This window comes from Chiloscyllium punctatum, chromosome 30 (genome assembly GCF_047496795.1).
Source record: "Chiloscyllium punctatum isolate Juve2018m chromosome 30, sChiPun1.3, whole genome shotgun sequence".
In the NCBI taxonomy this organism is placed as follows: Eukaryota; Metazoa; Chordata; class Chondrichthyes; order Orectolobiformes; family Hemiscylliidae; genus Chiloscyllium; species Chiloscyllium punctatum.
Genome location: NC_092768.1, coordinates 21,577,191 through 21,594,806, shown reverse-complemented (window position 1 = coordinate 21,594,806; position 17,616 = coordinate 21,577,191). Strand labels below are relative to the sequence as shown.

The 17,616-nt window shown below is 44.4% G+C and overlaps 1 protein-coding gene across 2 annotated transcripts in view; it reads right to left on the bottom strand.

Moving 5' to 3' along the window:
* Positions 1-13,445, bottom strand: part of LOC140455262 (zinc-binding protein A33-like) — a 260,630-nt gene extending 247,185 nt beyond the window's left edge. The window contains exons 1-5 of one of the 2 annotated variants that reach the window (XM_072549997.1): positions 12,600-13,445; positions 12,415-12,510; positions 12,090-12,323; positions 9,760-9,782; positions 9,544-9,659 (exon numbers count right to left, since the gene is read on the bottom strand). In XM_072549997.1, coding sequence (XP_072406098.1) covers positions 9,544-9,659; positions 9,760-9,782; positions 12,090-12,323; positions 12,415-12,510; positions 12,600-13,010 — 880 coding nt within the window. In that variant the 5' untranslated portion in view covers positions 13,011-13,445. Of the gene's footprint in view, positions 1-8,192; positions 9,660-9,759; positions 9,783-12,089; positions 12,324-12,414; positions 12,511-12,599 lie in introns of those variants that run through there. The other variant, XM_072549995.1, reaches the window with a different exon arrangement.
* Between the last annotated feature and the right edge of the window lie 4,171 nt (positions 13,446-17,616).

Sequence of the window (17,616 nt, the reverse complement as noted above, 5' to 3'; positions counted from 1 at the left end):
TTCTTTCTTGATTATATGTTTTTGGAGATAAGTCTCTTGATTAAGCTTAAAATATAAGCCATAGCTATTAATTTAACCTGGGACAGTGTTTGTAGAGGATTAAGACGGTGTTATTTTCTGGGTCTGTAGATTGTGAAGGAGCAAAAATGGTCTTTGCAGTGATATGTACTTCTTGTCAGATGTGGGAGTTTAAAGAGAGTTTAAGGGTTACTGCGGATTATGTCTGCCATAAATGCCGTTGGGTGAAAATCTTATCAGATTGAGTGGATCGGTTGGAGAGACCGATAGAAGCGATGAGGAATTTGCAACAGCAACAGTATGTGATGGATGGCAGTTATAGGAAGGGGGGAAAGTGTCAGATACAATCACATAGCTGGGTTAACTCCAAGAAGGGTAAGAGAGGTAGGGAGCTAGGGCAGGAGTCTTTTGTGGATATACCCATTCAAACAGGTAAGCTGTTTTGGAAAATGTAGGGGGTGATGGATTCTCAGGGGAATGTAGCACCGACAGCCAAGTTTCTGGTAGAGAGACTGGCTCTAATGCAACAAGGGGTACATCGGCTTCCAAGAGATCAATTGTGTTAGGGGATTCTGTAGTCAGAGGTACAGACAGACGTTTCTGTGGCCAGCAGAGAAAAAAGCAGAATGGTGTGTTGTTTCCCTGGTACCAGGATCAAAGGATGTCTCAGAGATGTTGTGGTTCTGTTCACCGAGCTGGGAATTTGTCTTGCAAATGTTTCGTCCCGTCTAGGTGACATCCTCAGTGCTTGGGAGCCTCCTGTGAAGCGCTTCTGTGCTGTTTCATCCGGCATTTATAGTGGCCTGTCTCTGCCGCTTCCGGTTGTCAGTTCGAGCTGTCCGCTGTAGTGGCCGGTATATTGGGTCCAGGTTGATGTGTTTGTTGATAGAGTCTGTGGATGAGTGCCAACAAACACATCGACCTGGACCCAATATACCGGCCACTACAGCGGACAGCTCGAACTGACAACCGGAAGCGGCAGAGACAGGCCACTATAAATGCCGGATGAAACAGCACAGAAGCACTTCACAGGAGGCTCCCAAGCACTGAGGATGTCACCTAGACAGGGGACGAAACGTTTGCAAGACAAATTCCCAGCTCGGCGAACAGAACCACAACAACGAGCACCCGAGCTACAAATCTTCTCCCAAACTTTGAATGTCTCAGAGAGGGTGCAGAATGTTCTCATGGGGAAGAGGGGAGAGTCATTGTCCACATTGGAACCAACGATACAGGAAAGGAAAAGGTTGAGATTCTGAAGAGAGATTACAGAGTTAGGCAGAAAGAGAAAAAAGGAGGTCCTCAAGGGTTGTATTATCTGGATAACTCCCAGTGCTATGAGCTAGTGAGGGCAGGAATAGGAGGATAGAGCAGGTGAATGCATGGCTGAGGAGCTGGTGTATGGGTGAAGGATCATTGGTATTTCTTTTGGGGTAGAAGTGACCTGTACAAGAAGGACGGATTGCACCTAAATTGGATGGGGACTAATATACCGGCAGGGAAATTTGCTAGAACTGCTTGGGAGGATTTAAACTAGTAAGGTTGGGGGGTGGGACCCAGGGAGATAGTGAGGAAAGAGATTAGTCTGAGACTGATACAGTTGAGAACAGAAGTGAGTCGAACAGGGCAGGCAGGGACAAGGTAGGCCTAATAAATTAAACTGCATTTATTTCAATGCAAGGGGCCTAACAGGGAAGGCAGATGAACTCAGGGCATGGTTAGGAACATGGGTCTGGGATATCATAGCAATTACAGAAACATGGCTCAGGGATGGGCAGGACTGGCAGCTAAATGTTCCAGGATACAAATGCTACAGGAAGGATAGAAAGGGAGGCAAGAGAGGACGGGGAGTGGCGTTTTTGATAAGGGATAGCATTACAGCTGTACTGAGGGAGGATATTCCCGGAAATACATCCAGGTAATTTATTTGGGTGGAACTGAGAAATAAGAAAGGGATTATCATCTTATTGGGATTGTATTATAGACCCCCTAATAGTCAGAGGGAAATTGAGAAACAAACTTGTAAGGAGATCTCAGCTATTTGTAAGAATAATAGGGCAGTTATGGTAGGGGATTTTAACTTTCCAAACATCGACTGCCTTGGTGTGAAGGGTTTGGATGGAGAGGAATTTCTTTAGTATGTTCAAGACAATGTTCTGATTCAGTATGTGGATATACCTACTACAGAAGATGCAAAACTTGACCAACTCTTGGGAAATAAGGCAGGGCAGGTGACTGAGTTGTCAGTCGGGGAGTACTTTGGGGCCAGCGACCATAATTCTATTTGTTTTTAAATAGTGATGGAAAAGGGTAGACGCGATCTAAAAGTTAAAGTTCTAATTTGGAGGAAGGCCAATTTTGACGGTATTAAGTAAGACCTTTCAAACGTTGATTGGGAGCAGATTTTCACAGGGAAAGAGACGGTTGGAAAATGGGAAGCCTTCAAAAATGAGGTAACGAGAATCCAGAGAAAGTATATTCCTGTCAGGATGAAAGGGAAGGCTGGTAGATATAGGGAATGCTGGATGACTGAAGAAATTGAGGGTTTGGTTAAGAAAAAGAAGGAAGCATATGTCAGGTATAGACAGGATAGATCAAGTGAATCCTTAGAAGAGTATAAAGGCAGTCGAAGTATACTTAAGAGGGAAATCAGGAGGACAAAAGGGTACATGAGACAAATAGAATTAAGGAGAATCCAAAGGGTTTTAGACATATATTAAGGACAAAAGGGTAACTAGGGAGAGAATAGGGTCCCTCAAAGATCAACAAGGTGGCCTTTGTGTGGAGCCACAGAAAATGTGGGAGATACTAAATGAATATTTTGTAAGAGTATTTACTGTGGAAAAGGATATGGAAGACATAGACTGTAGGGAAATAGATGGTGATATCTTGCAAAATGTCTATATTACAGAGGAGGAAGTGCTGGATGTCTTGAAACGGTTAAAGGTGGACACATCCCCAGGACCTGATCAGGTGTACACGAGAACTCTGTGGGAAGCTAGAGAAGTGATTGTTGGGCCTCTTGCTGAGATATTTCTATCATCGATAGTCACAGGTGAGGTACTGGAAGACTGGAGGTTGGCAAATATGGTGCCACTGCTTAAGAAGGGTGGTAAAGACAAGCCAGGGAACTGTAGACCGGTGAGCCTGACCTCAGTGGTGGGCAAGTTGTTGGAGGGAATCCTGAGGGACAGGATGTACATGTATTTGGAAAGGCAAGGACTGATTAGGGATAGTCAACATGGCTTTGTGCGTGGGAAATCGTGTCTCACAAACTTGGTTGAGTTTTTTGAAGAAGTAACAAAGAAGATTGATGAGGGCAGATGTGATCTATATGGACTTCAGTAAGGCGTTCGACAAGGTTCCCCATGAGAGACCGATTAGCAAGGTTAGATCTCATGGAATACAGGGAGAACTAGCCATTTGGATACAGTACTGGCTCAAAGGTAGAAGACAGAGGGTGGTGGTGGAGGGATGTTTTTCAAACTGGAGGCCTGTGACCAGTGGAATGCCACAAGGATCAGTGCTGGGTCCTCTACTTTTCTTCATTTATATAAATGATTTGGATGCAAACATAAGGGGTATAGTTAGTAAGTTTGCAGATGACTCCAAATGTGGAGGTGTAGTCGACAGTGAAGAAGGTTACCTCAGATTACAACAGGATCTTGATCAGATGGGCCAATTGGCTGAGAAGTGGCAGGTGGAGTTTAATCCAGATAAATGCGAGGTACTGCATTTTGCGAAAGCAAATCTTAGCATGACTTATACACTTAATGGTAAGGTCCTAGGGAGTGTTGCTGAACAAAGAGACCTTGGAGTGCAGGTTCATAGCTCCTTGAAAGTGGAGTCACAGGTAGATAGGATAGTGAAGAAGGCATTTGGTATGCTTTCCTTTATTGGTCAGAGTACTGAGTACAGGAATTGTGGTTGTATAGGACATTGGTTAGGCCACTGTTGGAATATTGCATGCAATTCTAGTTTCCTTCCTAAAGTAAAGATGTTGTGAAACTTGAAAGGGTTCAGAAAATATTTCCATAGACGTTGCCAGGGTTGAGCCATAGGTTGAACTGGCTGGGGCTGCTTTCCCTGGAGCGTCGGAGGCCGAGGGGTGACCTTATAGAGGTTTACAAAATTATGAGGGGCATGGATAGGATAAACGGATAAAGTCTTTTCCCTGGGGTGGGATGTCCAGAACTAAAGGGCATAGGTTTAGGGTGAGAGGGGAAAGATATAAAAGAGACCTAAGGTGGAATTGTTTCATGCAGAGGGGAGTACGTGTATGGAATGAGCTGCCAGAGGAAGTGGTGGAGGCTGGTACAATTACAACTTTTAAAAAGCATTTGGATGGGTATACGAATAGGAAGGGTTTGGAGGGATATGGGCCGGGTGCTAGCAGGTGGGAATAGATTGGGTTGGAATATCTGGTCAGCATGGACGAGTTGGACTGAAGGGTCTGTTTCCACGCTGTACATCTCTACCACACTATGACTCTAAATTCTAACTTACATCGTCCTTCTCCCAAGTGAAGACAGATTCAAGATAGTAAATGAACACCCTGTCTCTGTCCTCCAGTTCCATACACTCCAACCACAGTGAAAAAAGGGCCACCATACCAATAGCCCTTCCCGATTACATGCTGTCCCTGAGTGCTAGTTTTCTGCGTTTCATGCGCAAATACTCTCAAGTGCCATTGTGGTGCACCTTTCTGCAGTTTTTCTCCATTTAAATAATTCTTTGTTCTTTTGTTTTCTCTTCAAAATAAATAACTTTCCCAAATTAATCCTCCATTTGCCAACTTGATGCCCATTTTCTTAAACCATCAATGTCTCTGTGAATTGTTTGTATCCACCTGTTTTAGAATTGTCTGCATATTTTGTGACAGTGCATTAACTTCTTTCCTCCAAATCATTCATATTTATTGTAAACATTTGCAGTCACAGCACTGATCCCTGTGGAACCCCACTGGTCACAGGTCACCAAGCTGAAAAAGCACTCCTTATCCCCACCTGCTGTTTCCTGCCCATAAGCCAATTCTTTCTCCATCCCATAATCCTGCCTACAATACCATGGCCTCGTAATCTTTCTTGAAGTATCTTGTTGAATGCTTCTAGAAGTCCAAATAAAACCCTGTTGGCTCCCTTCCATTCCCTCTAGTTGAGATCTCCTCAAAAGCTTTCATAACTGAGACAGATATTAATATCCTTTCATAAAACCACGCTGACTCTGCTTGATGAGATTATGATTTTCTGAATATTCTACTGTTACTTCCACAGGATACTACTTTTCCAATAATAGATCATGGGATAATCTGCCTATAGTTACCTGCTTTTTGCCTCCTTCCCTTATTAAAACAGACGTGTCATATTAGCAGTTTTCCAATCCTCTGGTACTTTTCCAGGATTGAGCAATTTAAGGAGAATTACAACAAATGCCTTCACTATCTCTGTAGTGACCTGTTTTAGAATCCTCGGATGTAAGCCATCAGGGCCAAGCAACCTCTCTGCCTTTAGCCCCATTAGTTTGTCTCACACCATTTCAATATTATACTCTGCCTAACTCCCTTAGTTTATCTTGTTCTTCGACCCTTTCCACTTCCTCAAGATATATTTTTGCTGAGAGCTGAGATAAACCTCCTTAAATGTCCACCCCTGCTTGTTTACGGTCATTCCTTCTCATCTATTTACCCAGATCACTTCAGATAACTCTACCCTCACTTCATTGTAATTCTGACCAGTCCCTTGTAAAGTTTTAGCAAAAACTTCCTACTTCTACATTGCATTCCCGATGAAGTAAAGGCTAAAATACCCACTGAACTCAGATGCTGGTTCTTTGTGATTCATGGATAAGGATTCCCACATCCCTCAGTTCCATAGCTCCCTGCAGCCTTTCTCCATTTAAATAATATCCAGCTCCTCTATTCTTCCTGCCAATGTCCTTAACCTCAAGTTCCTTTACATTATATGTCATCTGCCAAAAGTATTGTCCACTAACTCAACCTGACCATATCCCTCTGCTGACTCCTTATATCATCCTCACCACTTGCTTTCCCAACTTTTTTTGTTTCACCTACAAACTTGGCATTCACCTTCCACAACCAAGTCATTTATGTATTTCATAAATAATTGTGGACCCAGCACTGAACCGTGTGGCTCACCACTAGCTACGAGCTATCCCAATTCTCAGTCTTTTATTATTTAGACAATTATCTCTCCATTTTCATACATTACCTTAAGACCATAAGACTTTTTAAGTAGTTGAATGTGTGATGTCTTATCAAATGTCACCTGAAAATCCAAATATATTACATCCCTATATTTCCTCCCATCTATCCTGCTTAATACCTTCTCAAAGATTTTGAGTGAAGTTGTCAGACATGATTTCACCTTCACAAAAGGGTTGGTTTTGCTGGGACCAACCAACACAGAACAGGACCTGGGGTTGTGGGGGTGGGTAATGTCCCCTGCGAAATTGTTCAACTCAGTGTAACTGCAAGGTACCAAGGCAGAAGATGAGCTTCTGATGAGCTTCACTGGAGCACCGCAGTGAGACGGAAATTTCAGCATGGAAACACAGGGGGGCTGTGTTGAATTGGCAGAGTGAATATATTGGATCGAGTGACCCTTCCTCAGAATAATTCAACTGGGAAGGATAAGGTTTCCACTTGATGAAGTTTGTAAAGTATGGATGGGTTTGACATGGAGCCAGGTTTATCTGGAATTATGGGGCAGTGTCAGCTGACCCCTGGGAGATGTTACATCACAAGACTGTTCAACCTGATGATGTCAGTAAATCCCTGAGGTGTACAGGGCACTGCTACAACTGGTCATTGTGATGTCATCACCATGAACATCGAGGAGATTGGCCAGTGACCATGTGATTACCACATCAAAAGTGTGTGCAGTATCTTGGTTGGACAACTTCCCAAAGCTAATGTAATCAATGTTATTGATTATGAAATGAATAAAGTATCAACTCTTTGTTTGTAATTAAGTCAGAGTTTGTGCATCAGCCTGACCAATGGACCTGTCCCCTGTATTTGCTTGAATAGAACTATTGAAACTAAGACGGGAGCCTTAAGTGGTCTGTGAGAAAATTAAAGAGTGATCAAACTCTGATCAACCTCCCCCTTCTTCAGTCACTGAAGACAGAGAGACTGAGCTGGCAGCTTCATTTCCAGACGTTTTGTCAACCGACTAGGTAACATCTTCAGTGGGCCTCAGGCAAAGCAGTGTACATGATTCCTGCTTTCTATTTATATGTTTGGGTTAATTTGGGTTGGTGATGTCATTTGTTGTGGTGATGTAATTTCCTGTTCTTTTTCTCAGGGGTGGGATATGGGGTCTAACTCGATGTGTCTGTTGATGAAGTTCCTGTTGGAATACCATGCTTCTAGGAATTCTCGTGCATTTCTCTGTTTGGCTTGTCCTAAGATGGATGTGTTGTCCCAGTCGAAGTGATGTCCTTCCTTATCTGTACATAAGGATACTAGTAAGATAGGATCATGTCGTTTTGTGGCTAGTTGATGTTCATGTATCCTGGTGGCTAGTTTTCTGCCTGTTTGTCCAACGTAGTGTTTGCTGCAATCCTTGCATGGTATTTTGTAAATAACATTAGTTTTGCTTGTTGTCTGTATAGGGTCTTTCAAGTTTGTTAGCTGCTGTTTTAGTGTGTTGGTGGGTTTGTGGACTACCATGATGCCAAGAGATCTGAGTAGTCTGGCAGTCATTTCTGAGATGTCTTTGATGTAGTGGAGAGTGGCAAGGGTTTCTGGATGTGACTTGTCTGTTTGTTTGGGTTTGTTGCTGAGAAATTGGCGGACTGTGTTCATTGGGTATCCATTCTTTTTGAATACGCAGTATAGGTGATTTCCTCTGCTCTGCCGTAGTTCCTCTGTGCTGTCGTGTGTGTTGGCTCATTGAAGTGACGTTCTGATGCAGACAAGGAAGGACATCACGTCGACTGGGACAACACATCTATCTTATGACAAGCCAAACAAAGAAATGCACAATAATTCCTAGAAGCATGGCATTCCAACTGGAACTCCATCAACAAACACATCGTTAGACCCCATCTACCACTCCCTGAGAAAAAGAACAGGAAATGACAGCACCACGGGAAATGTCATCACCAACCCAAACATATAAATAGAAAGCAGGAATCACCTGAGGCCCACAACCTACATGTTCCCTGGTAGGTTGATGAAACGTCTGGAAATGAACCTCCCAGCTCAGTGAGCAAACCTACATCCAGAATCTCAACCTGAGCTACAAATCTTCTCAAAACTCATACACAGCTGTGTCTGAGATTTCCTGTCTTGGTGAAGGTTTGGGATTGAACAGTCACAGCTGACCAGCTGAAGATGATATTTCACATTCGGGAGACTTCTGCATCACTGTCTTGGCAAGCATTTATTGCACAACCCGAATTATCCTGGAGGCTGCTCATTAACCCATTATTGTCCATGTGGAGGAGGGACCCACTGGGAAGTTAGGAGAGGATTTCCAGCATTTTGGCCCAATTCAGCATGGTATATGGCATACAGGACAATTTGCAAGTGATGGTGTTTCTGTCTATCTGCTATCCTTACCTAGTTCAGGTTGCATAATTGGAAGTTGCTCTCTGAGGAGGCTCAGTGAGTTGTCTCACACTTTTTAAAAAATTGTACACATTTCTGCAACTGTGTGTCAGTGGTGCAGGGAGTGAATGTTAGAGGTATTGGACGGAGTGCCATTCAAGAAGCCTGTTTTGTCCTGGATTGTGTTGACCTTCTTCAGTACAATTGGGGCTGCAGTCATCCAGGCAAGTGGAGAGAGCTCTATTATACACCAAATCTCTGCCTTATAGATGGAGGACTAGTAACTGAGGAGTCAGTAGGTGAGTTGCTGCCTGCAGACTTTTCACTCTCTGACCTGCTCTTGTAGCTATAGTGTGTGTTTGGCAGGTGAGTTCAGTTTCCGGTCAATGGTAACCTCCAGGATGTTGCAAGTGGAGGATGCAGTGATGAATGGAATTGTTACTGAACATCAAGTGTTGATTGTTACATTCTCTCTTGTTGGAAACGGCTATTGCCTGACACTCGTGTGGCACGAATGTTACTTGTCTCTTGTCAGCTCAAAGCTGAACAGCTGGACAGAGTCATGGCCTCATTGTATTTGAACATGGATTGTTTCAGGATCTGAGAGGTTGGAAATGATGCTGTTATTGTGCAATCATTAGTGAGTATCTCATCACCTCCACCGCGACCTTATGACGGAGGGAAGTCCACTCATGAAGCAGCTGAAGATGCTTAGGACGAGCCATTATTCTGACAAACTCCTCCAGAAATGTCTGGGATCTGAGATGGTTGATCTTGAACAATCACAACCATCTTCCCTTGTGTTCAGTATGACTCAAAAAAGTAGAGAGATTTCCACTGACTCCTATTAACTACAGTTTTGCTCATTACAGACTTGTATTTTTCTTCATGAAAATATCAAAGTTATACAATATAAATCAGGCCAAAGGAGGAACTTATCTGAGCTTTACCAGGGTGAGTGGCTTCCTGCATTTCTTTCCATACAAGAAAAGGGAAGAGGCTGCAGAACGTTTTTGTGGAGATGGTACCATCTGTTAGTGAGAGTACACAACCGTCGCCACTGATCCTGTAAATATTAAACATTAATTGATGAGGAATTTAGCATAAACACTTTGCTGAGTAATTTCACCAACTTGCACTGAGTTCCAGTAAAGTACATGTCCTACCTTCTCTTCTGAGATGCTTCCTCCTGAAATAAACAAAACACAATCTGAGTTGACAGAGACTGACTGTCTACATCCAGAAAGCAGCAATTACACTCACATTGTTACAAACTGCTGAGAATCGCCAATTCTGATTGTTGCAGGCATCGAATAGAAAGAGGATGTGACACCAAGGATATTGAAGACCAGAAGAATAAAAACAAAATTTGAACAATTACAAAGGATTGAAAGAAACATTAATATATTTTACTGGATAAAAAGCTGACTTTGATTTTTTAAATTACAATAAAGAAAGGGATTGATTCCATAGATTCAGTAAAGATATTTTCACTTCTAAAGAATCTAAACATGTGAGTCAGTGAACATCATTCAATTATAAATAACCCTAATGAATCCAATAAATAAATACAGAACTTGTCAAAAACCAGGCATGAGGCCTTCAGATTCAGGAGACCCACTTCAATATAAGGAATCCAAGTATGACCTTTGCAGAGCCATTAAGCCAGCCAAGGACCAACACCGATCTAAACCAGAGATCCAGACAGACACCCGGCGACTATGGAAAGGACTGATTGACATCACAGGTTCTAAAAAGAGACAGTGCAAGATAGCAGACGATGACATATCCCTCCCAAATTGTCTGAACGCCTTATACGCTCACTTTGAGCAAAATTTCGGTGGAGAGAAGTCCGGATGAACCTATCCCAACAGCCACTGCATCAGAGGTCAGATCAGCTTTCCTTCTTGTGAATCCAATGAAAGCAATAGGACCAGACTGAGTACCAGGCCATGCACTCTGAGCATGCACAGATCAACTGGCAGAGGTCTTCTCGAACATCTTCAACCTCTCCCTGCAGCAGGCCACTGTCCCTGCCTGTTTCAAGAGGGCTAACGTAATCCCTGCATCTAAGAAGGCTCATGCAGCATGTCTTAATGACGATCACCCAGTGGCCCTAACTTTGGTGGTCATGAAGTGATTTGAAAGGCTGGTCATGTCATTAATCTACTCCACCCTCCCCACTATTCTTGACCCACTCCAATTTGCCTATTGGACCAATAGATCCACGTCAGATGCCATATCAGTGCCCTTCACTCCTCCCTAGAACATCTTGACACCAAGAACAGCTACATAAGAATCCTACTCATTGACTACAGTTCAGCCTTCAACAGTATTATCCCCTCGAGACTGATTACTAAACTTCGTGATCTCGGCCTAAGCCCCACTCTCTGCAAGTGTATCCTCAGTTTCCTGACCCACAGGTCATAATCAGTGAAGATTGGGGACAATATTTCATCCTCACTAACACTCAACACTGGAGTCCCCCCAGTGGTGGGTACTCAGCCCCCTACTGTACTCGCTGTATATCTATGACTGTGTCACCAAATACCAGACTAATGCCTTTACAAGTTCGATGATGACACCATCATAGTCAATTGACTTTCAGATGGCAATGAAACAGACTACAGATGGGAGGTGGAAGACCTAGAAAAATGATGCACTGAGAACAACCTCGCTCTCAATGCCGGAAAACCAAGGAACTTATTATTGACTTTCGGTGGGATGTTATTCATGCCCACCCCCTGCACATTAACAGCACAGAGGTGGAACGAGTGGAGAGTGTCAATCTCCTGGGAGTGGTCATCCATAACAAACTTTCTTGGACTCTTCAAGTGGATACACTGGTTACAAAGGCCCAACAATGTCTCTTCTTCCTCAGGCAGCTGAGGAAATTTGGCATGACAGCAAATACCCTTGCCAATTTTTGTAGCTGCGCCATGGAGAGCATTCTGTCTGGATGTATCACTACCTGGTATGGCAACTGTACCATTCAAGATTGGAGTCAGTTACAGAGAGTGGTGAACTTGGCCCGGACAATCACAAAGGCCAACCTCCCACCTATAGAATCCATCTACCAGGCCCGTTGTCAAGGAAAGGCCGCCTGCATTCTCAAAGATCCATCCCACCCTGGCAATGTTTTCCTACAACCTCTACCATTGGGGAGAAGGTACAGAATCCTGAACACATGCACCAGCCGGTTTTGCAACAGTTTCTTGTTAGAATACTGAGTGGACTCACAAACTCTTAACATTTGCCTGTGCCTCGGTGCACGTGATAATAAATTAATTTCAATTCAATTCCATGGGGAATTCAGGGGAAAAGCCTTGATCAAGAAAGTGATGAGAATGTGGAACCCACAGTCACACAGTGTGATTGAGACAAATATATTGAACAGGAAAGTGGAGACCCGAATGTTGGAGAAAGCAGCAGAGGGAGATAGTGACGGAGGATGGGTGTCTCTTTCACTGAACTAAACTGAAACATAATCCCTCACCGTCAGAAATATCACTCCGTCTGTTTGTTCCAATTGTTTTTCCAAGTTTGAGAGTTTCTGCTGAAAAGAATTTAAATTCTTTTGAATTTCACACAGATTTTGCTCCATTGCTTTAAGAATGTTTTCCTCTTGTTCCCTGAGATCTCGGAGTAAACTCTGCTCTTTCTCAGTCAGCATCTGGTGCATTTTAGTGAACTCAGATTTGATGTGAGTCTGCAGACTACTGGATTCCTCCTGTCAGGGGAAATATAAAAACAATATGTTTCTGCAAAATAAAAATAAATGAACAAATCAAATGTTGAAGCCGAACCCGGGGAGATTTTACCTGAATTTGGGAAATCTTCTGTTTCTGCTCCCGCTCTATTTCTAGAGCTGCTGATTTTTTCTCTGTGAGAGAATCCAAGGAAGATTTCACCCGATCCTGGGATTGGGAGAGAAAATCAGAAAATAAAAGTGTTATTCGTGAAAATGTGATGAAATAATCAGGGGATGGAATCTGTTTCCTTTTACCTTGTAGATTCCAACAGCTTCTTTAACCGGGATGAAGTTGTGAGATTTATGTTCCCGGGAATCTCTACAAATCACACAGACCAATTTTTCGTCAGTTTCACAAAACAGCTTCAGTTCTTCCTGATGTTCCTCACAGTGATGTTTCCTTTCCTTCTCTTGCGGATTCCCATTTAATTTTCGAGCTTTCTCGGCCAGATTCGCTAAGACCCGGTTTCCTCTGAGGTTTCTGTCCGGAAACTCCTGTCGACATTCCGGGCAGGAGTTTCTCCCTCGCCTTTCCCAACTCTGGGTGATACAGGAGCGGCAGAAGTTGTGTCCACACTCCAGTGTCACCGGATCGGTGAAGAAATCCAGACAAATGGGACAGATTACCTCCTCGGTCCAACTCTGTACCTGCTGTCTGAAAGCCATGTTCACCCTCAGCACTTCCTGATTCAAACCCCCTTTCACTTTCGCTGTCCCTGCGCTGCTGAACACATTCAGCTCAGGCAGCACCGAGATGGTGATAGTTCATACAGGGCTTCCTTTCTGTATCCACCGGTACCGTCCATCGCCGAGTCTCGGACTCATTCGCCGTCGGTTGGATGTGACTGGAGCAGCTCCCTCGGGTAAACTTTCCCCAAAATGGAATTAAACGGCACTTGAAAGCGACGCGATTTCTGTTGAGAAAACTTTGCAATGTCTCACCTTTGACCGTTTACAGAAAGGAAGAGGATGGCAGCTTCCGGAACAAGTTTACAACTTCAGTGAGAAATTACAATTGCAGCATTTCGGAAACAGTCACCGGGTGAAGAATGTTTTAATCTGAAATTATTTCTTCATCCCCGCCCCCACGTATGGGGAAAACAGGACCCCTCACTAACATTGGGAATGTTTTGGTCCGATATGATCTGGAATGTGGGTTATTGTAATGAAAGAAATTCTGGAGGGAAGTTGTGAAAGAAAAATGCATTTCCAGAAAATGTGAAAGAAAGTGCCCAGCGAGAGGCCACTCAGCCGGTCACTGATGGAGAAACTGGAAAAGTGAGCGCCAGTGTCATCCCACCTTCCCCCTTTTGGGATGTGGCCCTGTGAGGTGTGGGACATTTCCCAGTATGTTTAAACCTTGAGGGTTTCTGTCCCCATTCCGTTTTCAGGAAATGAGTAACAGACCCCAAACCCCCAACACTGAGTGAAAAAATATTCTCCCCACATTCTCTCCCCCGATCTCTGTTGGTACATAACTCACTGAAAGAAAATTACATTTTATTTTTGGTGGTGGTTTCTCAGCCTTTAAATATTAATTGTGTGTTGTAAAGCTCCTGGCCCTCCCATCAAGTGTTTTGTTCTGGCAAGTCCATGTGAATGACATTCATATTATCACATTATTGTTTCAACACGGTCTTTCTGTCCACTTCCCTCCTGTGATTTGTCATGCTTAATGTTATTGCAAAACTCAGGAGGAGGTGGTGGGAATATGACTGGACCAGTAATCCCAACTGCTCATCGGGTCATACAGCTTGGAAATAACTTGTCCATCCCGACCAGATATCCTGGACTGATCTGGTCCCATTTGGCAGCATTTGGGCCATGTCTGTCTGAACCCTTCCTATTCAGGTACATCTCCAAATGCCTTTTAAATGGTGTGATTGTGCCAGCCTCCACCACATCCTTTGACAGCTTGTTCCTTACACACACTGCCCTCTGCATAGGGGGGATTGCCCCTCAGGCCCCTTTTGAATCTTCCCCCTCTCACCCTGCACCTATGCCCTTTAGTTTTGGACTCCCCGACCCTGGTTATCTGCCCTCTCCGTGCTCCTCTGGAGAGTTGCCCCTCAGCCTCTGCCGCTCCAGGGAGGGAAGTCCCAGCCTGTCCCTGTGCCTCAGGGCCTCCACTCCCAGCAACATCCCTGTGAAACTTTTCTGAACCATTTCAAGATTAGCAGCATCTTTCCGATAGCAGGGAGACCAGAGTTGAGAGCAATATTCTCAAAGTGGCCTCACCAATGTCCTGTGGGGGCTCTGGGTTCAAATCTCATGAGAATATTAATTCAATTTATAAATCAGGAGAGTGAAGCTTGTCTTAGTCATGGTCACCCATCCGGTTTCACCAATGTCCTTTAGGGGACCAATCTGCCATCCTCGCCTTCCATGTGACTCCACATGTACCAATGTCTTGTACAGCTGTGACACAATGTCCTAACTCCTGAACTCAATGCACTGACCGATGAAGGCAAACATATCAAACACTGCCTTCACCATCCTGTCTATGTTGTTCAGGAAATGGTGCATGGTAAGCTGAGGCTGAAATCAGCCATGGGACATACCGTCGGGGTGGTGCTGGTAATTACTGTGGTGAGTTGGTCAGATATGGTTAGAAAATTCATTGGGGTCTCATACCGAGATTCCCTCCTGGACATGGACTTAACAAAAAGGTAAGATTCTCCCAACTTCCCGGGAGTTTCTCCCGGTACATTTGTATGTGATGATGATGCTGGAACATGAGCCTTTGCATTTTGGAGAACAGAATAGAATCAAAATGTTGAATTGAACAGAAAATGTCCAATTCTAAATGGATTGCAGCATTTGAGGGATCTGGAGGCTGGTGAAGAGAACTGATGAGGTTTGCAGGGTGGGTGGAGAAAGTGGTTGAACTGATGAGGTGTTACCAATAGAGACAGAAAGTACAAAACCAATGTCATCATGATGAGACTTTAGAAGCTCTGGTTTGGGTACAATGGAAGTTTTGTGTCCATTATCTTCACCAGACCTTCAGAAGGATGTGAAATCTTTGAGACAGAGCAGAGAAGTTTGAAAATGTTTCCAGGGGTGAGGGACCTCAGTAACATGGAAAGATTGGAGAAGCTGGGTTGTCCACCTTCCAGAGGAGAAGGTGGAGAGAATATTTGATTGAAGTGCTAAAGTGATTAAAGGAAGGTGTGACCGTACCAATAACCTCTAGAATGGAGTTTATACTCTTCCTGACCCTGCTCCCTTGACAGATAAAGCAATGTCTTCACCCAGGCCATCTGAGTGGGTCATCAATGCTCCCTGGAGATGCAGGACCACCTCCGTGTGATCACATGTTCCTCCCAGCAGTGGGCAGTCTCCAGACACAGGCCAGCAATGGGGGTGATTGCTGGATCATAGGAGGGCACGAAGGGGCCATTCACACATCCCAAAGGTGACAGGCTCTAGTCCTGTTGCTGTGGGCAAGGGAGGTCCTCTCTTTGGTGACAGGCCCTGACATTTCTCTGTGTGTGTCCCTGTTTTGTTCAGCAATGATATCTTTAGTCTGAATTCGATTGGAACTCCATCGACCGATCTCCAGGCTTGAAGCTCAGCACATTGGTTCACCTCACAACTAGTTACATTATTACACAAGGTGAAACAGCAGACTTATTAAACAACAAAGACAGATCTTCCATTACAGCATGACGGATATACTCAAAATATTAAATTACCTTCCACCTTTAAGCCTATGTTATCCCCAATGAGCTGTGACTGCACTGTGATTCTGCTCCATTCAGCTTATCCTGTCCCTTCAGGCACATTTTCAGCTGCTTTCCCATTCTCCTGTCTCTGAATCCACGACATTTTAGCATTTGATACATCTTGACATTTTAACGCAAGGAAAAAGTGAGGACTGCAGATGCTGGAGATCAGAGCTGAAAAATGTGTTGCTGGAAAAAGGAAGAAGGGCTTATGGCCGAAACGTCGATTCTCCTGCTCCTTGGATGCTGCCTGACCTGCTGCGCTTTTCCAGCAACACATTTTTCAGCTCATTTTAACGAAAGGATCAAGACCTCAGTGCCAGACTAAGTCTAGGAAACCCAGTTATCTCCCCATTTCCAGATCAACAGGGACTCCCAGTTTTAAAGCATGATCGAGGTTCCAGTGTTGCTTATTTCTGGTGAGAGAGGAGATGATCAGGGTCTCCCTCTCCCTCTCTCTGTGCTGATTGGATCAGTTCCTGCGCCTTGATTTGGTTTTTGAGCTCCTCATGTGTGGCCCTGATTGCTCAGTGGGTCAATGCACCATCTGCTGTGATACTGAGCCATGCAAAGTAGGGAGGGCCCCCAGCCTGGACTGAGGGAGCTGCTCTCAGACACAACAGTGATGGGGAGACAGCAACTGGCACAGAGCAACTGAGGTGAGGGAGTTCGCTGACAGATTATTCTGTGTTACTGACAGGCCATTCAGTCCATTACATCATTGTTGATCTTTCAGTTTTCTAGCCTCTGCTCATTAAATCCCATCAACATCCTCCATTTCTCCAGAAATTCCTCTCAATGACACTTTGCGTCTGTGAGCCCCACATTCTCACCAATCTCTGGGGAAAGACATTTCTCACAAACTAACACTTGGTTTCCTCTTCATTTTTGGCAACTCATTCCCACCAGATGAAACCAGTTTAACGTTCCATTCAGGGTCCCCATTAAAGGAAGACCATCCTGACAGCAGACACACTCTGGGCGATCTGAGGAACGGCCTCTCTCCGAGCTGCAGGGATGGTTTCAGAGGATTACTTCCCCAGACACATCCAGCAGCTGCTGGGAGGGAGTTGGACAAAGTTCAGCCGCAGAGAGTCAGTCACCCCCAGCATGGTCACTGGGTGACAGCTCAACACCCCTGGACGTTCAAGATGGCTCATGAGGAGAAAGATGAAGAGGGGAACATATTCCTGAAACAAGCGTGTGATTTACTAAAGCCCTGGCCGTGCTGAGCAAGCCTCCCTGCCTGAGGACAGACAGACCTGAGGGGCTCATCAATGAGGACTACACTTTGCTGCAGCTCACTCCCCATCATGTCCATACAACATTTAACTGCAACTTCTGGGCCTCGGGAATCTCATGTGTGAGGAGACCAATGGGATTTCAGGAGAAAGTGTCTGGGAGGAGGAGACGGCCCTGAGGAATTGACGGGAGGCTCAGGAATGAACTCGGAACAGAAATCAGAAGAAATCTGTTGTTCTCTTCATCTCGAGGTCAGGAAAAGCTTGTCCCGTGTCTGGGCAGTGTGCTGCAGGAATGGTGAG